This window comes from Podarcis liolepis (assembly GCF_965112155.1).
Source record: "Podarcis liolepis genome assembly, chromosome: 11".
Taxonomy (NCBI): Eukaryota; Metazoa; Chordata; class Lepidosauria; order Squamata; family Lacertidae; genus Podarcis; species Podarcis liolepis.
In genome coordinates, this window is record NC_139565.1 from 46,674,962 (window position 1) to 46,695,666 (window position 20,705).

A 20,705-nucleotide genomic window follows, 5' to 3' on the forward strand; every position below is an offset into this window, starting at 1 on the left:
ATTATAAAACAAAGCTTGGCTTGGAGTGGAATATAGCCCTGGTGAATTTTTTTTTAAGAGTCTAGTAAGCTGCCTTGCAACATGTCAGACTGTTTATCCATTTAGACCAGCGTTGTCTACGACTTTGACTGTCATCTGCTTTCTGGGCTCTTTAGGGGAGTAGCACAGTGGCAGAGCATCTTCTTGGTATGCAGATCTCAGGTTCAATCCCCAGCACCTCTGGGTAGGGCTGGGAATGTCCCCTGCCTGCAATTCTGGAGAGTCACTGCCAGAAAGTGTAAAGGTAAAGGGACCCCTGACCATTAGGTCCAGTCGTGGCCGACTCTGGGGTTGCGGCGCTCATTTCGCTTTATTGGCCAAGGGAACCGGTGTACAGCTTCCGGGACATGTGGCCAGCATGACTAAGCCACTTCTGGCAAACCAAAGCAGGGCACGGAAATGCCGTTTACCTTCCCGCCAGAGTGGTACCTATTTATCTACTTGCACTCTGACGTGCTTTCAAACTGCTAGGTTGGCAGGAGCAGGGACTGAGCAATGGGAGCTCACCCCATCACAGGGATTCAAACCGCCGACCTTCTGATCGGCAAGTCCTAGGCTCTGTGGTTTAACCCACAGCGCCACACGCGTCTGCCAGAAAGTGTAGGCAACGCTAAACTAGTGGGACCAATAGTCTGATTCAGTATCAGAACATCCCCTCCAAGTGCCCTGATTTTCCAGGCATAGTCCCGGAATTATGAAAGCTTCTGATTTGATCCGCCAGTGCTGCTGCCACTGAGCTCGGGGTGGAGGATGAGCCAGAGTTTGCCCATAGTGGCAGCAGCAGTGAGAGAGGATCCCATTGCCTCTCCATGGCCTGGTGCTAATTTAGACATAGAGATGCAAAGTTAGATATAACCCTGAAGCTTCCTGCTAGGAATTATGGGTAATGAAATCCCCCAAAAAGTTCAGGAGAGTCTTTATGTATGTTACAGTTGCTGCCAGAATCCTAATCGCAAAAGGCTGGAAGGGAGAAGATATCCCATCTAAATCAGACTGGTAAAACAAAATAAGAGAGTACACTGAACTGGTGAGATTATCAGCAAGGCTAAGAGACGTTACGGATGAAAAAAATTATCAGAGAGTGGGATACATACAGAGTCTATGTAAAAGAACATTGTCAAAAGATCAGTCCGTTGGCAGGTCTTGATGGAGCTTCAATGTGCAATTAGGATAATTTTATAAAATAAAACTGATAGTAAGTTAAATAACATGGAGAAAGTAAAGTCCAAGTGTGTATTTAAGGAATTTAATTTGGGAACACAAGGGGAAGATCAGAATCCTTGTATAATTTAATCACAAATGTATACACAAAGCAAGTATGAATAATTGTTTATTTTTTATTTCTCATTTTGCCTATAACATCTATTGTACATTTTTGTTACAAAGTTTTCAACCAATAAAAGCATATATACATATAAAAAACAAAGTTAGATATAATCACTAGGATTTTCAGTTGAAACACAACACATAGTGGGGAGGATTTGTGAGAAGGTCTTCAATCAAGGTGACGAAGGCTGTTTTGGTACTGAAACTCTGATTGGTTTAGATAACCTGCTTCCTCTAGGGAGGACCACTTCAAGAGGGGCTGCATCATCACCTTTTTCAAAGTGGCAGGAATAACTTCCTCCCATAGTGTGGCATTAACCACTCCCTCGATCCATCCTGTCAAGCACCTCTTACTAGATTTAACCAGCCATGATGGGCAGGCAGTCAGGTTCACAATTACAAGCCTCTTGCTCACATCGCCAGGCTGCAACAACATCCACAGTCTGTAACTTGGCAGTGCTCCACTGGTGTCCAACAAGCCTGAACTAATTTTGGCATCGTTCAGCATTGTTGCTGTTTAGCCATTTAGTCATGTCCGACTCTTCGTGACCCCACACGAGCACACCAGGCACTCCTGTCTTCCACTGCCTCCCGCAGTTTGGTCAAACTCATGCTGGTAGCTTCGAGAACACCGTCCAACCATCTCATCCTCGTCGTCCCCTTCTCCTTGTGCCCTCCATCTTTCCCAACATCAGGGTCTTTTCCAGGGAGTCTTCTCTTCTCATGAGGTGGCCAAAGTATTGGAGCCTCAGCTTCAGGATCTGTCCTTCCAGTGAGCACTCAGGGCTGATTTCCTTGAGTATGGATAGGTTTGATCTTCTTGCAGTCCATGGGACTCTCAAGAGTCTCCTCCAGCACCATAATTCAAAAGCATCAATTCTTCGGCGATCAGCCTTCTTTATGGTCCAGCTCTCACTTTCATACATCACTACTGGGAAAACCATAGCTTTAAATATATAGACCTTTATTGGCAAGGTGATGTCTCTGCTTTTCAAGATGCTGTCTAGGTTTGTCATTGCTTTTCTCCTAAGAAGCTTTCAGCATAGTTCCAAGCAATTTTGACTTCAAAGTGCTTCGCAAATCTTGTAGAAAAGGTATAATCTTTTCAGGACCAAGTATTCCTTCGGACAATGATAGGACTGAACAGTCTTCCTCAACCTGGTGCCCTCCAGACATTTTGAACTATAACTTCCATCAGTTCTGGCTTGCACAGTGGTTGGAGAAAGTTGTGCTAGTATTTCTGCCTGGACAACGGAACAGCTGAGGAACTTCGAGCTACGGAACAAAGAACCAAGGAAAAGAAAAAGTGAGGAAGATGAGGCAATATGGTGCCATGAGCTTTAGCTTTCCTCAAACTTTTTTGTTCAGTGCAGTAAGTAATTAAAACTTGCTGCACAAATAGACAGTACTGGAACTGAATGTCTAGGGACTAATGGGATGTTTCTACTTTGGTCCCTTCAGGCTACTTCCATCTGTCGTCTAGAACAAAACAAGATACTGCCTAAGAAAGCTTTAATTCTTCTTCCTAAAGCATTGTAGCATTCCAAAGAGTCTATTATATTTCCTTATGAGTTTTGGCTTTCTCTGCAACAGATATTCAGGTTCCTCCTTAAATTTCAAATGGCTTTGGAGCATAACAACATCACACTCATTAAAATTGATTTTAAGTCATGGATTTTAAGAGGTCCTCTGATCTCGATCTGAAGATTGCAGCTGACAGACAAGCTAACTCATCCCTTGATGCACCATCCCTGTTAATGTCCAAATATTCTCCCTCTCCATTCATTATCTGTTATGTTCCCAGATGCCAATCCTTTCTCTCTATTACTTCTACAGATGGTGATGGTCAAATTATGGCTGGCAAGAGAGAGAGAGAGAACATCGGGCTGATATGTTCTTAGCTTGGGAAATTGGCTGTCAGCAAGAGCTTCTGGACTTTCTTCTGTTAGCAAATGTCATTTACTTTTTCTAATTAGCTGTAATTAGCTGGCTCCAAAGTTCTTAAGGTATTTATCACATTTCAGGGACTAATAGAATGAGCCTAGGGACGTGCCTTTTGGAAATGTGTCAAATGACAGTGTTCGGCTATTTTCTGCAGCACAAATGGTTCTTTCCCAGGGGGCTTAATGGAAGCTAACTTTCATAGGAGCCTAATCAACCTTCTGTTGCCTCCAAGGAAAACAAAGGATTTATTTGCACATGCATGTAGCAGGTTCTATACAACATCATCCACTGTGGACACAGTGTCGCTGAAATTAAGATATGAGTTGCAAAACCATTCCTTAAGCTCTCAACCTTAAAAGTGCAATTTCAGCAACTAACAGTACCAGTTCTGGATTTCAGATGGTAAAGAATACCCAGAATTGGCAATGAAGCAATCGTCCACCTGCAGCATTTGGTGTCATCTGTCTTTGTGAGCAGGGTTCTCAACGATAGTGATCCTCAAAACTAACCCCCCACAAAAACCCTTATGTTTAGTTGCGTGGCAAGTCCCCTCCCCCATGCGGATTGAAGACACTGGACACAGTATTTAAGGTTAATGGGCATAAAAGGCCACAACTTTATTGATTACAGAATTGGAAGGTATTGACCTTAGGCATTGGCTCCTATCGACTACCCGGCATGGGGACCGGGAAGGGTTGTCCACAAGCCGTGGGAGTCCTGTTGAAGTACGCCAACTAGGATCCCAACGGGTGTCACCGCTCAGGGGCGTGCCGGAGGCCCTTACCTCCCTAGGTTTCGGACAAGGCAACGCCCCCCCGGAGTCCTCTACCGGACTACCCTTTTCTTTTGGGGAAGGTGATGGCGTTTCCTCCCCCCCTTCATTTGCATAACAATAGACCCCTGCCAATGCCTAACCGCCAATACTGAAAAAGTTGTGACGTTTGCTACGAGGTAGGCGAAAAAACCAAAAGGCTCGAGGTGTGCCAACTTGGAAAAATTCCTACCAGGCCCCTTGCGGCGACCAACCAAAGTCCATAGCAAGGTCAACGCTACCTAACCTAAGGGTGGGTGGGAAGGGGAAAAAACCGCTCAGCTGGCAAGTGGCAAAGAGGGCGGTCCCCGGGCGTGCCCAGCCTTAAATAGGCTGGGCCACACCTCCCCGGTATGCCTATGGGCGGGCCGGGTCGCCGACACGCCCGGGGATTCCCTAATCACGCGGGGGCAATGGCCTGCCCCCGCGAGCGGGATGTGGGAGGGATTTCTGCCCGCAACCCCCTCTCCTCCCAAGTCGGAAATGGCTTAGTAAGAAATGAGTCACGAGGTAGCCTTTCTAATATGACCCCTCCGTGGAATGAAATCTGGAAGAACAAACATGCCCAGATGCCTCACTAAAACCCTTCAGAATATTTGTATCTTGTAGGATTCAACTTTAAAGAAATAGTGGGGTGTCTGACTTCACCATTCTCTTTCATTTGACTTCACTTTAATTTCAATTTCCCTGCTGACCTTTTGAAAATCACAGTAGTTACAATCACTTATTCCCTCCCACCCTCTCAACCCCAAAAATAATTGGGCGATGCTAGCGGTTAACTGGAGGCATACTGACCTCTAGTGGCAATCTGTGTTTGTGTTGTGCACATTAAGCCTGCACAACAGTCGTATTTTGGCAATCTAAGGCAAGCAGCAAAACCAAGAATTTTATTAATCCCTGATGAGCGCCATACATGACTGTGCTTGATTTGGTGGGGCTCAGACCTGCTGGCCTCTGCCTGCCTCCAGCAATACAGGATTCCTAAAACTGATGTGGAGTTCCCAGTTTCACCCACTGAACATGCAGGCAGGCCTAAGTGCCACTCGGTGGATTCTTGCCTGCAGCAGCCACCCAAGCCTCACTGTTGGGGTCCAGCATCCACAGAAGTCAAAGCTGGTCCTGCCACCATTTCATGAGGGCATCAGGCCCAATTGTTGCATCAGTTTCAGGCTGTTTGGGGGAAGGGACATAGCTCAGTGGGGGAGCCTCTGCTTTAAGTGCAAAAGGTCCTGGGCTCGATCCCTGGCATTTCAAGGTAGGGCTGAGAGAGACATGCCTGAAACCCCAAATGGGCTGCTGCAAGTCAGTGTAGACAATACTGAACTAGATCAAGGGTCAGCAAACATTTTCTTTTTTCTTTTTTTTTTTAAGTTTTATTAGAAAAGAATTCACTTTACATGACAAACTTCAAATACATATATACATATCATTAAAAAGTAGAAAAAGAGAAAGTAAACAATCTTGAAAAAAGAAAATTGCCAATAAGAAAACATTCAAAGGGGAAAAAAAACAAAGAAGAAAAGAACGAGAAAAAAGTCTGTCTTTTTTTATCGTTTTTCCTTTTTTCTCGGTCAGCAAACATTTTCAACAGGGGGGCGGTCCACTGTCTCTCAGACCTTGGGGGGCGGGGCTGGACTATATTTTTTGCGGGGGGGAGAATGAAGGAATTCTTATGCCCCACAAATAACCCAGAGATGCATTTCAAATAAAAGCACACATTCTACTCATGTAAAAACACCAGGCAGGCCCCAAAATAACCCAGAGATGGATTTTAAATAAAAGGACACATTCTACTCATGTAAAAACACGTTAATTCCCGGACCGTCCACACGCTGGATTTAGAAGGCGATTGGGCTGGATCCTGCCCCCGGGCCTTAGTTTGCCTACTCATAAACTAGATCATGGGTAGGCAAACTAAGGCCCGGGGACCGGATCTGGCCGAATCGCCTTCTAAATCCGGTCTGCGGATGGTCCAGGAATCTACATGAGTAGAATGTGTCCTTTTATTTAAAATGCATCTCTGGGTTATTTGTGCGGCATAGGAATTCATTCATTATTTCCCCCCCCCCAAAAAAAATATAGTCCAGCCCCCCACAAGGTCTGAGGGACAGTGGACCGGCCCCCTGCTGAAAACGTTTGCTGACCCCTGAACTAGATAGATCACTCGTCTGAATCTGCTCCTATAAGTGGGGCAGTGATTTGCCTTCACCTTCCTGTTCATGTTCTGCCCCAGGAAGCACACTAGGCCTCTGGTAATGACAGAATGCCTTCTAAATGCTTTATTTTTTAATATACTGTATTTTTCGCTCTATAAGACGCACCGGACCACAAGACACACCCAGTTTTTGGAGGAGGAAAACAAGAAAAAAAAATATTCTGAATCTCAGAAGCCAGAACAGCAAGAGGGATCGCTGCGCAGTGAAAGCAGCAATCCCTCTTGCTGTTCTGGCTTCTGTGATAGCTGCGCAGCCTGCATTCGCTCCATAAGATGCACACACGTTTCCCCTTACTTTTTAGGAGGGAAAAAGTGAGTCTTATAGAGCAAAAAATACGGTATATATATATGCAGAGTAAAACTTTAGGCAATGTAATAGAGAAGAGGTTGTAGCAATGCAGTAGAATTGGGATGTTGGGAAAGCAAGCTCCTGTTTTCACCTATGAAATTAGATACTGCACAACATAAATTGAGCCAACAAAAAAGAATTCACTTTTCAACTCTCAGGATTACGTTCCAAATGGAGGTTTACAGTGCAGCCCTATGTACGTTCACAGAAGTCCCACTGTGTTAAATGGGCTTACTCTGGAGTACTGTTGCGAGCTTTCGTTTAAATTGTTCTGTAATGTAACAGCAAAACCAGCATTTGCTAGAATCGGGATCTGTGGGTAAGCCTTACTGAAAACAGCAGAGTAAACACGCACAGGGTTGTGCTGCAAGGCGTTCCGTGCAAGAGTTTTGCAGGTGGTCCATTTATTTCATAAAATTTATACACTGCTGGGCGGGGTGAGAGAGAAAAAACACACATCTCAAAACAGCTAAGACCAAACAATAAAATCAAGAAAAAATTACAGTTGTTTAAAAACGTACAAGCAAGTTATCGAATACTGTGGCCCATTAAAATTCACCGCAGAATTTCTAAGCATCTGTGCCGTTTGCTTTTAGATCACCTCCAAAAAAAGAAAAAGGAATTTGCAACTCTATGTCCGCTGCCGCCTCCAGGGGTTGTAGCGTCGTTATACTATTATTTGTAAGTTACTATTTGCAAGGGAGGCTGCGTAGCGCATAGGGAACTCTGAGACTCGGGCCCACCCCCACTGACGTCACTTCCCCCGCCGGTCCGGAGCCCTTTCCTCGTGTCACCCTTTTCCCCTTCCGCTCCCCCTCCGCATGCCTATTCAAGGGAGCCTATTAAGCGGTTGCGCTTCCTTCGCCGGAAGCCGCGGCGAGGATATTGCGGAAGTCGGGGGCGGAGCTAGCTCTCTTTGGTTGTGGCGGCTGAAGGAAGATGGTGAGTGCGGGATTGGGGGCGGCGGGGAATCCTTTGCCATCCGTCGCCGTTTAGGGCCCTGCGGCCGGGGCCGCGTAGGGAAGCGTTTCCCCGGAGACTGCTAAAGACGGGAAGCCGTGTATTTTTGGCCCCGTCCCTCAGGCGTTGCGGCCGCGCTCAGCCGCGGGAGCCTCGAGTCCCATAGCGCGAAGAGAGCGCGGGGAGCTGCTACGAGGAGGCCCGGTTGGGCCTACCAGCGCGCTCCGTCTGTCTCGGCAGCGCCACGGGTTGGTTGGGCGGAGGTTAGAGGAGGAGCCGTGCAGAGGCCCGGGCCTGGCTCGGGTCACCTCCCAGCTCGAGCCACGACCCGTAGTCTTGTTTCTAGCGTTGCTTTAAGGCGAGGAATGGGAGTGACTAAACGTGTGGCTGCAAAGTTGATGGGTTGCAAGTATACTAGCGTGTTAGGCTAGCATGTGTTTGCTCTGATTTCTGGAGTGAAAGATGCTACTGGACTGAGAAGGATGCAGAATGCTCGGGTTTCTTAATAAATAAAATCACCTTAAAGTACTGTAGAAAAATGAAAGCTCTTGGTTCTTTTAATATATATCGCATACATCATGTTGGATAGCTTATGTGTGCGAGTGTACACATAGGTCCCCTAATACTGATGCTTTGGCCAGTTGGTATTAAAATGCCTAAGGGTGTCTCAGTGAACTTTGTGAATGTTCGAAAATGCTTTACAGCCGGATCCTACCCATGCATACTCAGATTAAAACCTCAGTTTCAATGGGGCAGATGCCTCAGGGATCGCATCACTATAATATTTTATTGGGTTTTGTTGGTATACCAACTGAATCAAACACAACCATAGCAATGGAAAGGTGAACTAAAAAACAAAAAGGTTGGCAAAAGGGTAAGGGGCTTTGGGCACCTTCTGAAGGAGGCTGGCACCCCTCGTTCTTAGAGGGATTTGAAATTCATTTAAAATCTGAAATGCGTTGTTATTTTGAGTGAAAAGCATGCCTTTCATTTAATAATAAGGTAGTGCTGGAAAAGAGCACAGAAAATTGACAGTGCCTGTAAACCCACCATAAATTTTCTGTAGTTTTTGTCATTCAGTGGAAATGAGAGATTTGTGGTTTCATTTTAGAAATGTTTCACGTCTTTTGTATGGTTAAGCCTTCACCAATCTGGTGTCCTCCTAATTTGGTGGACTGCAACTCCTATTTCCTCCAGTCATGACAGCTGTGTTGTGCTGGTATGGGATGATGAGCATGTATATAGTACATTTCAAGGAAACATTCAAAAAGATCCTAGTTATCCCAACAGTGGGCCAGCATTGTTTCTGTCTTGCTGGGGCAAAGACTGAGGGAGAATTGCTTTTCTGAAACCACAAAGTGAATGGCATAGCAGAGATGGGAGCTGAATATCTTGTAGTTCACACTCTTCATATGCTGTACCAACCCAATAACTTTTGTCCTTATACTATGTATGCAAAGTACACTTGGTTTTTTCTATAAAACACTTGTTGCTCGTTAATGCTTTATCAAAGTGTAGGATTAAGAATGTTCTACATAATCATAGCATTTGCATAAACATTTCCATTTATGTTTTAGACGAAAGGAACATCCTCCTTTGGAAAGCGTCGTAATAAGACGCACACTTTGTGCCGTCGATGTGGGTCCAAGGCCTATCATCTCCAGAAGTCCACCTGTGGAAAATGTGGATATCCTGCTAAGCGCAAGAGAAAGTGTAAGTGCAGAGCTTCCCAAATGCAGGAACATATCTGACTTTCACATGACTGGTTCTGTGATACCTTGCTGCTTTGAGTTCCATAGTGTTGCACTATATAAATGCAAATACATAGTTTATTGTGAAAATATTTTGCCTGAGTAAAACAGTGTAGCCAGTTTAATATAACTTTGGATTTAATGACTTGTAGCTATAGGCAACCAGAGGTTTCATGCAGGCAAGTGACTGGGCTGAGGAAGGAGTAACAGGTTGTGCTATCCTTTTTCTGCTTTGATAGAAATTCAGTGTAGAAATTCAGGCTACTAGCTTGAGCACACTAGTAAAAATGGGCAGGCTAATTACCTGTGTGTGTGTTTCACAGTTTTAACATATGTGGAGAACAAAAAGTTTTCACATTTTCTGAGATTGCTATTCATATTTTCCACCCTTGACCTTTTCAAAGAGAGGCAGCATGGGTAGAGTGGTTAAAGTGTAGGGACTAGTATTGAAGTCAACAAGGTTTGAATCCTTACTCAAGCCATGTGTTCCACTGGCTGACATCGGGCCAGTCACTCTCTGTGCCTTATTTGTGAGCATAAAAATGGGCAGTAGAGGAGGAAAGCTGATACGCAGATCAAATAAACTTGCTTCTTGATTGTAATGCATCACATAATCTCCTTTTTTTTGTATTCTAGATAACTGGAGTGCTAAGGCCAAGAGGCGCAATACTACTGGAACTGGCCGTATGAGGCATCTGAAAAAGGTCTACCGCAGATTCAGGTACAGTAGAGTATCCTTGCTATTACAGATAATGTGTTCTGGAATGTAATGTGGGTTATTTAATGCAAGATCCATATGAATATATGCTGTAAGCTACCATGATGGGTTTTCTTTTTAATGGGCAGGGTATAAATATTAATAAATTAGAAGTAATGAGTTCTAGCTAACTAGATTAATGTGCCTGTTAGTCATGTCCATTACAACAGTAATTGGTAATAAAGCAATTATATCTCTTAAATGAGATTAAGCGTCACTGAACTCCGTGAGACTTTCTCCTTAATAAACTTGTGTAGGATTGCACTGTAAATAGTCTTAACCTGGCAGTGTATTCTAAACAAATAGCAGCCCCAATGGCTGATATATTTCCAGCAGTGCATCTTGAAGTCCATTATACTGTTGAAAACACTACCAGGGTTTTTTAATCTTACTGCTTTAACCCCCCATCCCCTAACACACACACACTTACACATGCAATGTATATACTTGAAACTGAGGATTAAAGTTCACTCATCTGACAAAGCTGATGCTAGTCCATGAAGATTTATGACATAATAAATTGGTTAGTCTTTAAGACAGGTTTGTGTTGCAACAAACACAGCTACCCCTCTGGGTGTGTGTGGAAACATTAAAGGGCACTTTAACACGTTCAGCATGTTGAGAAGTGTTTATTCATTTTAGCAGCTTATCTATGATGCCTACAAAAAACAAAAGTCTGAACATCTGAGTTCATAAGTGATTTCATTTTTTAACTGAGATAAGCTGATTAAAAAGAGCACTAAAATCAGTTAAATGGAAATGTTCGCTCTAGAACCCTTGTAGTAATCACTAACTCCACTTCGTCTTGTATACACAGGAATGGATTCCGTGAAGGAACAGCGCCAAAGCCCAAGAGAGCTGCTGTTGCAGCATCCAGCTCATCTTAAGGACTCAAATGTGTTTTTAAAATAAATGGCCTGAACTGCTAAGAACGCTTGTCATCTTTACATGTTCCTCAGTATCTCCTCTTCCACATTGAGACCTTTGTTCAAGCTTGGTTGTTCAGATAGTTCCTGATGGAAAGGAATCTGAAATATGATGAGATAAATATATAAAATCTCATGTTCAAATATACAACCCCCCCCAAAAAAAACCAACACACACCCAAAACCTTAGTACTGGTTGTGTCAAGCTTCATTTTGGTGGTATGGTACAGTTGGATATGTTGAAGATGTGTCATGAGAAAACTTGCTCCAGAAATTTATTAACATAAAGAATACGTTTTATTGGAGTGTCCACAACTAGCTTTGTATATTCACATATAGAAGATGGTAATTTAGGCTGTAATCCTTAAAGTGCTTGGTATAATTCTCCACCTGCTCCAAAGCAGTCCCAGTGCTGCACCAAAATGAAATTGTTCCAGGAATGTTCTGAAGTGCAATACTGCATAAAGAAGATCACAACTGTACTTTAATGTGGTTAGCAATGGTAAACAAAAACTCAAACTGCATAGAAAAAAATGCACCTTTTCCCTATGCTAAATATTTACTAAGGTTCTTGTTTCCTTGAGCGCTTGTTTTATCACTTTGCTTTGTTGGTCTTTACAACAAGCATTGCTTTATTGTTGCAAAGGGGAAAGACTTGATTTGACAAACATCTCAGCATTTTGGGCTTACCTTCAACATAGCCATGTCAGGTTTCATTTTACTTAGGACTTCCAAATAATGGGATTATATCCACCGAGGTCTTGCCCGAGGTTTGAAATTGGCCCATCAAGTGGGGGCTTTCACATCTGAAATTTATTGAAACATTCCTCTGCAAGTTCACTAGTAAAACGATACTAGGAACAGCTTCATTTTGGTTTAATAGAGGTGGAGCTGCCTTTGTAGTCTTGACCTAAACCATCATACATTTTAGCCTGTACAAGTATTTATTACAATTCAAATGTCGAATTTGTCAGAGGGCGAGTTGCCAGTATATAGTGAATTAAAATAAGGCATATTATGAGATGTTCAGTGTTGGGTATCCTTGACGTAGCGGCGTCAAGTATTTGAAATCGAAATACTTGAGTGTCAGAGATTCTACTACAAGTATGACTAACATTGGATATCACCTACTGTATTTGCATTTAATATACTGCCAAAGTTGTCCATTGTAAGGGGAAAGGTCCAATAAAGTAAGGATTGTGCTATATATGATAGTATTACATGGGCAAAGTTTTGGGCCACATGGGCAAATTTAGAATTTTGAGAGTGCCATGAGCATTGACTTCTTTGCTGTCTCCACATTGGTCTCCAACACACAAACCCAAGATAGCAGAACATAGCATTGGGCCAAAAATATAGGTTTACAAGGCAGGTTGCTCTGAGTATTAACTGCTGTAGTTAATACTAAGCACTAACGTGAAATGCTATATTCTCTAATGTACAGAACCAGATTTTTGATAGCTTCAAGAAAAAACTTTTAAAAAATTTCAGCATAACTGGGACTTTGCACATTCAACAACTCTGGACTACAGAGCTTAAAAGCAACACTTAAGAAAAGTAGCAAAATGCATTATTTCTCAGTAATTATGGATTACCTTCTAGATCATTTGTTGGTATAAGATCTGACAGTGTCTGGTCATTGGCGGGCACAGTGAAGTAGGGCCTTGCTGAGATCTGCTCTGTAAGTATGCCATCCGGTATCAAATTCTGCCATAGTCCGTGCACGCAGTACTGATCTCTATCAACCAATGGTCTGATTGATGCTCCAGTTAATGCTTAGGCATGTAAAAGATGGGTTTGAGCATACCTAATTGGGAGGAGAGACCACAGTTCAGCAAATGCATTTTTTTTCAGTGGAGTTGTAAATCGGATGCAGAAGGTCCCCATCCAGCAGCCATTTTTGCAGACAATCTCCCACCACCTGCATGCAGGTCAATGGAAGTGTGTGCACTTGTTCTTGGGATACTCCCAGTATTTTGTGATTCACTATGAGCCCTCCCCACCATGTACCACTGCAGCAGTTATTTTGTCCCACACCGCAGAAACTGTGGTCATGTCCACATTTTAAGAAATTCTAGCTGTACCCACAAACCACAAGGCTGTAGTTCCAAAGGCTCCCTTGCACCTTTACGAAGGAGCACTGCTGCCAGAACTGGAGAAAATACTTCATTTGTGTTGCTGATTACATGAGGTGGCTGCTATTTCGTTATAGGCATGGGTGAATCGTAGCCAGTGATTTGCAATAATGCGAACAAAGCCAGACCCAATAGCAGGTACTCATTTGATTGTTCTTTCCAGAGAATGTTATCTCTTTGTTTTGTTGCAGTGCTGACTACTCACCTGCGCTAATGCAGGTTTGGCATATTAATGCTGCAATCCTATGCATGCACACTTAAAACATCTACCTTTTAATACAGGGCAACATATTTTTGAGTAACCTTGGAGGGAATCCAGCCTCTCTCTGTGTGAAATAGTGGGTGTGTTTTTATAACGGAAGAGAAGGAGAACTGTGAGTCAGCCTTTCTTCCGCCTATTGCACCTCCCTTGATCTGGCCCTTGGCCAGGTTCATTTCTGAAGAGAGAATCTCTTCTCTGTGTGTCTGTGTTTCAGCTATTCTGGAATACATTTAGTAACTCTTAAAAACTGATTACTGCCATGTATTTTAATCTTAGCGTGGCCTGCAAAAATTAGACAGGTAAATATCTTCCTATCTGCCAGGAAATGTTTGAATATGTTTGAACCAGTGGTCAGCATCACCAGTCTAAAAAGGATAACAAGGAGGGATCCAGTCTAACATCTCTTGGGAGGGAATTCCACAATATTGGAGCAGACACTACCAACCATGCCTCCGGCTCACCTCACTCGATGACTGGGGGCAGAGCACGTCCAGAATGGTTAGGAGTCAGTGGGCAGCCTTATTCACCATGAATCTGCCTAATCCACTTTGAAAGCCATGCAAGGTGGTGGCGGTCAACCCACCTATGAGGGAAGGTAAGAGAACTGCCTTGGGCAGCAGGATTCACTGGGGCAGCAGATTCAGCCTCCAAGGAATGCAGATCTTAGTCCTGATGTAGATCTTCACTCCCCACTTCTTCCCTGGCACAGGGTGGGAGAGGGACACTTGTGGTTTGACTCAGGTGCCAAGATGTCTTGGGCAAGCCCTGCCATCACTATATTCTGTGGGAGCGAGTCCCATAGGGCAAGGTGCTGCGCGAAGGAGTGGATTTATTGCGGTCTTTTAGTTGTGCATGTGCTGAAGCAAACTATGCACACACATAGTTTGTGTATCTGAAGAAGTGTGCATGCACACGAAAACTCATACCAAGAACTAACTTAGTTGGTCTTTAAGGTGCTACTGGAATTTTTTATTATGCACACACATATATATCATAGAATTGGAAGGGATCTCAAGGGTCATCTAGTCCAGGGATCTCAACTAGATCATAAAAGACAGAAGGCAATGATATGCCTTTCCCCACTGCCATGGACTCAAGACTGTTCATAGCCCAGGAACCGAATTGCTGAGCTTAATTAAAAGGCTTGTGATCTAAACAGCATCTACAGTCATACCTCGGGATAAATACGCTTCAGGATAAGTATATTCGGGTTGTGCTCTGTGGCGACCCGGAAGTAATGGACCGAGTTTTGCCGCTTTCGCATGCGCAGACGGTCAAAATGACGTCACGTGCATGCGCGGAAGCGACGAAACGTGACACGCGTAGTCGCGTCTTACGTTCTGTTCAGGATGCGAACAGGGCTCTGGAATGGATCCTGTTCGCATCCCGAGGTACCACTGTACCTCCGAAACAAGTCCCCTTGAACTCAATCAGGCTCACTCTAGGGTCTAGAAGCAAGGCTTTCTGTCGTTTCCTAATTTCCCAAGAAGGAAATTACATACCCTCCAACATTTCACCGATGATAATAGGGACTTTCCATTCCATAATGATAATTATACTATTTATCCCTCCCCCCCCCCCAATCTTACTGGGTTGCCCCAGCCACTCTGGGCATCTCCCAACATACATAAAAAACATAATAAAACAAAAAAACACAAACACTGATTGCCATCAGTCGTCTGGGGGTCGGATACCTCCATACCCTCCAACATTTCTGCAATGAAAATAGGGATCCGGGATCCTATCAGAAACCGGGGCGCCTTCTCTAAATCGGGGACGTCCCTGGAAAACGGGGACACTTGGAGGGTCTTCTGGGATTATTTGGAATAATGATCTTCCCCCCGAGGCCTGCCTGCCTATGTCTCCCCACCCGCCTCCCGCCCCTAGGTAAAAGCGGGGTAAAAAGAAGAAGCCGCGGAGTCTCGCTTCTGGGCTTTCGAGGCGGGCGGGCGCTTGTGTGGTTGAGGCTCCTCGCACCCCGCACAGCCTCGCCTGAGCTCCTCTCTCCTATTGGCGAGGAGGGAGGGCACCGGGCCGCCTCGCTCCCCCGCTCCCTTGTGCGCAGGCTCGGCTCTCGGCGCAAGATGGCGGCGGCGGATAAACAGAAACATGAGCACGGGCGGGTGAAGATAGGGCACTACATCTTGGGGGACACGCTGGGCGTGGGCACCTTCGGCAAAGTCAAGGGTGAGCGCGGGGCAGGGAGGGCGGAGGCGGCAGCGGAGTGGACCCCCTTCCCGGATCATTTGGGGTCAGGGTGGCGGGGGAAAGGGGCTGTGTCCTTTCCACCCCAAAGGCTGCTGGCGCCTTTTTCTAACGGGGAGAATTTTTTGGGGGGTGGGAGAGGCGATGGTGGGAGGGGGCGTTGCTTAGTAACCTGGGGAGGGGTTGCATCAGTAGTAGCTTTGCCCCCCCAGTTTTGCAAAACGGGGCTCTCGTTTTTTGGGGGGTCGGGGAAAAGGTAGGTTGATTGCACCTTTCGGTCTTCCAGCTAAATATCAGGATTGGGTGTGAAAAGACCCACCCCCCCAAAAAATCTGCCTGCAAAACCTCCCAGCAACCCATATCTTATGGCTCTGCTAATGCAAGATGGTCTATGTTGCCTATCCGGATGCAAGTTCACTTCTATGGAAGGGAAGGTGTAGGATTGCAAGGCTTAACCCCGCAGGGCAGCCCCTAACCTGTGCATGTTTACTCAGAGGTAAGAGCTCAGTCAGTTCAGTGAGGCTCTGCTCCCAGAGTTTAGGGTTTGTGTCCTGACAACCTGATCCTTAACAAACTTACTCGCTCAGGACACAAGGTCCCATTGAATTCATTTGGGTTTCTGGGTTGCAGGCAGCCTTGCAGTTGCAATCCACTGCACTTTATAGACGGAAGTAAGCCCAACTGACTCTGATATGACTTACTTCCAAGAAGTGGTATGTTCATTTATGGCTTGGATGACTCACAGGAGTGACAGCTTGTGTTTTTTTCCTAATTAGTTGATGTGGAGCAGTTGATGTGTAGTTTTGTGAACTCACCTTCAGACTTCTTTTCTGTTACTGTCACCTTGCAATCCCTCCTGCTGCTTGCAGCCAGGGCTAAGTTCCTTGTTCTTGCCCTAACCAGTTTCAACCAGTCCAGGGCTGCATGTTCCCCCCCCCCCATTCCCCATAAGCAGCTTTTGCTGGGATGTGTCCTGAAAGTGATATGTTAAAATAAGAGTGTTGGTAAATAGGGTCAGGTAGAGAATTGTGCTCTGTCTGGAAAACTTTACAGCAGTAATCAACAGTCTATAAATTCTTTCTAAAAAGAACAGGCTAGTTATGAGTGCTAAAGCCGAGGTGATTGATGTGTATACATGGAATCTCAAGTTCATGGTGTTCTTACTAAAAGCTGGCAAGGGTGGAATTTGTTTCTCTGTTACTTCTTGCCAAAAAAAAAAAATCCCTCTAAAATCACCATTGGAGATATTGCTAATGTGGTCTTGGATCTTACAAGCCTATCTTAATCATGTTTACTTAGATGCAAGTCTCAGGGGTTTCACAAAAGAAATGACTTGGAGGAATAAACAAAACAGATACAGATACCACAGTAATTAACTCAGCATCATAAAATAATTATGCACATTAAAGTAATAAAGACAGGGTAGGTAGTTGTACATTTAAAACTAGCTGAAATAAATAAGGATTTGGTTCGTCTTCAGAATCCTAATAGTTTTGTAGTCTGGCAGACTCACTTTGGGAACATATTCTAAAATTGTAGTGTTGCCAGAAAGTGTCCGGCCTCATCACCCACTTGTAACAATTAGACAATGATTTGGCCCATGGGATTGTCCTTCAGACTCCTTTGCTCCTTCTTTGCATGCTTCAGTTCCCTCCCTTGCTTCCCGGTTCCTGCTTTTGCATTTCAGCCAAGTGAGCTAGAAGTCATAGTGAGGGTGAGGATCCAGAACATAGGAGTGAGAGTGTGGTCCCAACAGCAAGACCATGGTTAGCTGTGGATCAAGCTGATGGATTAACCCAGGCATCACTTTATTTTGATAAAAATTAACTTTGTTGCATCACTTTCCTCTTTCTTCATATTGTGGGTGGAGTGATTTGCTTTCCTCCTCAAGGGCGTTTTCAAGTGGAAACATGGAGAGATTCTCTTCCTATAAGGCTAATCAGAGGATGTTTTGTTGTCCCTTGATAGCTTTTCATAACATGTTACCTCTTGAATTTTGACTCTCAAGGTAGCTTTCTGCACTGATTGTTGGCTTGGGCTGGCCCTTATTTAACCTCCCGTTAGGGTGATACCTGGAGCAGTGCTCTTCCTGAAGCTCATATGGGGGGGGGGACATTTCCTCAAATATAATGGCCCTGCTAATTTCATGCTCTGAAGGTAATCGGAGCTAGTATCTTGAATTAGTCAGTCAAAGTGTAGGTGATCCAAAGTGGTAAACACCCAGTTCACACATCACTTTAAACCACGGTCAAGCTTAACTACGGCTTAATGCAGGCTGGTGTACATAGGAAAAAAATTGCTGCCTTTTCATTCCTCCATTGCTCCTGTGCTATCAAGAACTAAGCCATGTCTTGGGTTAATGTATCCAAACCCAGGGTCATGGTTTGTTTGACAGAGACTAACCATGTGCATCGGTTCAGACTTCTAAGCCAAACAGTGGCTTAGCTCTCAGTTGCATGGCAACCATAAGGTTAGCTATATTTAAAAGTGATGTGCTAACGAGGGCAGTGTGCCTTCTTTGCATGATTCCGGCAAGCAATTGGAGGGTAGTATTTTGCATCTGTTTGCACCTTGGCTAGAGAGCACTACCTCTACAGGAATAGATCTAGGAGGTTGCAAGAGCATAAGTGACTGTGGCAAACCATTTTCTTCAGGGACTGCTGACAGACTATTTACCAGATGCAACTGAATAAATCTTGCACAATTGCACATTAAAGTTTTGCTTGCATTAGTAAGTAGCTGTGATCTGTTGGCACCTACTATCTGACAAGAAGAGCTTTCCACACAGCAGATGATCACTCTTCATTTGCGGGGACAATGTAGAGGAAGATACTCTTTACTGTTTGTCCAAATGTTCTGTCTTGAAAAAGATAAGGTACAGATACCTTTTCCAACTGCTTGCTAAAATGACTTATTGACCTACTCCGCAGAAGGTTCTGCGTGTATTTGCAAGCAGCGTTAAAAAGCTGTTAATGGATCTTCTTACTGTTGCTAAATTGCACAGAAATATTCAAAACAGTAGTTTGCTCTTTATTATGTTTGGTTTTTGGACTTGACAGTAAACTTTGAACTGGTACTGTTTTGTCGCTGAGCGCTGACTGGCTTTCTAGGCTGTCTGACAAAGTTCTGTGTCACTTGTTCAGAATGCATTGGCCAAATAAATGGCATTGCCTAACTTGGACCCGTGTACTAGAGTAGAATACTTTGCTAGCAGAATAGTAGACATTAAGACTGTATAATGTGTATCAACCAAGTTTAGGAGCTAATGAATTGAGATTTTCTAGAGGACCTTGCAAGGCAATTGCTAAAAGTAATAATTGTGATGGATTAGGTGATTATCGAAGATGAACATAATAAAATCAATGTCCTAACCCAGCTTTCTAATTCAGTACTTTCTGTGTAACTGCAATGTGCTCTAGCTACTCTAGTCAACAAGGCCTTGCAGCTTGAATCTTACATTTATGTAGAAATTTGGAGAAGTTTGATGACACTTATTTCCAAGAAGGTGTGCATAGGGTTGCAGACTTAGAATAGTGTTTTGCAACCTATTTTCAGTCTTTTCATGAAGTTACTAAAAGCAGGTATCCATTTGTATTCCGGATATATGCAGGTGGGATTAGTTTGATACCATTAATAAGTCAAATAATTGGCAGACCTGTTTTAAAACAAACAGAACTGGAACAATGTCTGTAACATGCCCGCCTTGTAGCTTTTAAAATTTATTTTAAAGGTGGTATAAGCTGTTAATGCAAACCTCAGTGGAGAAATTATCTCTCTTGCAGCAATTGCTCTGTGGGCAATTCGAAGAAATATATTAAGCATCTGCTGTTTTGCTTACTGCTGTCTGAGACAGGATTTTCAGTCGGATGAATCACTAAATGTACGAATCAAAATGCCAATTTCGAATGCTGTTCCAGCCTCTCTGACTAATACTAGCAGAGCTGAATTGACATAAGAGGGGAGAATGTTGGTGTGGTAATAACTGGGCAGGTTTTTAGTCCTCTTGTGTAAAGGATCACTGAGGGGGCCTTTCCGAAATGTAAGTGTGTGTTGAGGTCACGCATACATGTATGTATTTGTGGAACTTTTTACCCTGTCTTTTCCAGCAGGCTTTCAAGCATTTTTATTTTGGGGCTTGAATAGCTGATGGAATCAGAATCATCACGTGAATATTTGGATAGCATGTGGCAGATGCTTTGTTCTTTTCCTGTGTATCTTCACAGGAAATTGCAGCCCAATTATATCTGGGTGAGGTCTTATTCCATCTTGCAAAAAGAAAGCAGTTATCACAAGGAAATAATTTTCTTCCACATTGCACAACCGTTTTAATTCAGGTCTTCCCTAGAATGAGAATTTCACTGTCAACCCAGCCCATGTCAATTAGAGCTTGGCAATTACTTAAGTTCTTTGGCCCCAAACTAAATCTTTAGGAGCATTGAGCACCTTCAGGGAGGTGTTCAGGGAGTTTTTAGTCCTGTTGGGCCTTGCATGACCGTTATATAGCACTACATTTGCTTATAGCCTTAGAAACTTGGATAGAAAATTATTGGCCACATGGCTCCTGGAACCTAGGTTACGGGCGCAAAAACAGAAAGTCTAGTCGCCATTTTGTTCTTTTTACAAGAGTGACTTGCGCTGTGGCAGGGGGATTGGTACTTCACTGTGCTGCAGTGTTCCTACTTTGGAGTTGGACAGGAAGGCTTTTCTCCTCCCATGCCCTCAGTGGCAGCTGTGACAATTTTATTATCGAGTCTCAGTCGCCACACATGGCAGCAAGACTTCTGGAAGTGCTCGCATTCTGACAATCCTCCATTGCAAAACGCGCTAGCTAATTTCGAGTGCTGATCATGTTTAGTAGGAGCTGGAGACCTTCAAGAGCTATGTGGTTCGGCAGGAAGGGCCACATTTCAGTGGCAGAACATCTACTTTGCATGCAGAAGGTAGCAGAACATGGACCCAGCATCTCCAAGTAGGGCTGGGAGAGGCCTCCAGTCTGAAACCCTGGAGAATCTATGCTGATCGCTG

General features: G+C 44.1%; 2 protein-coding genes across 4 annotated transcripts in view; both read left to right on the forward strand.

Moving 5' to 3' along the window:
- Window positions 1-7,469: 7,469 nt before the first annotated feature.
- On the forward strand, window positions 7,470-11,075 carry RPL37 (ribosomal protein L37). The gene is made up of 4 exons (XM_083466344.1): window positions 7,470-7,626; window positions 9,222-9,357; window positions 10,032-10,116; window positions 10,970-11,075. The coding sequence occupies exons 1-4, from the start codon at window positions 7,624-7,626 to the stop codon at window positions 11,037-11,039; spliced, it is 294 nt and encodes a 97-aa protein (XP_083322470.1). The 5' UTR covers window positions 7,470-7,623; the 3' UTR covers window positions 11,040-11,075.
- Window positions 11,076-15,490: 4,415 nt separating this feature from the next.
- Window positions 15,491-20,705, forward strand: part of PRKAA1 (protein kinase AMP-activated catalytic subunit alpha 1) — a 35,898-nt gene continuing 30,683 nt past the window's right edge. The window contains exon 1 of one of the 3 annotated variants that reach the window (XM_083466051.1): window positions 15,491-15,662. In XM_083466051.1, the coding sequence (XP_083322177.1) occupies window positions 15,560-15,662 (103 nt within the window). In that variant the 5' untranslated portion in view covers window positions 15,491-15,559. The remainder of the gene's footprint in view (window positions 15,663-20,705) is intronic. The other 2 variants (XR_014517249.1, XM_083466052.1) reach the window with 2 other exon arrangements.

Bases quoted from the DNA above. Each gene is read 5' to 3' on its own strand.
- RPL37 (XM_083466344.1), top strand. The intron at 9,358-10,031 runs GTAAGTGCAGAG...TTTGTATTCTAG, and splicing joins TGCTAAGCGCAAGAGAAAGT to ATAACTGGAGTGCTAAGGCC. The intron at 10,117-10,969 runs GTACAGTAGAGT...TTGTATACACAG, and splicing joins AAGGTCTACCGCAGATTCAG to GAATGGATTCCGTGAAGGAA.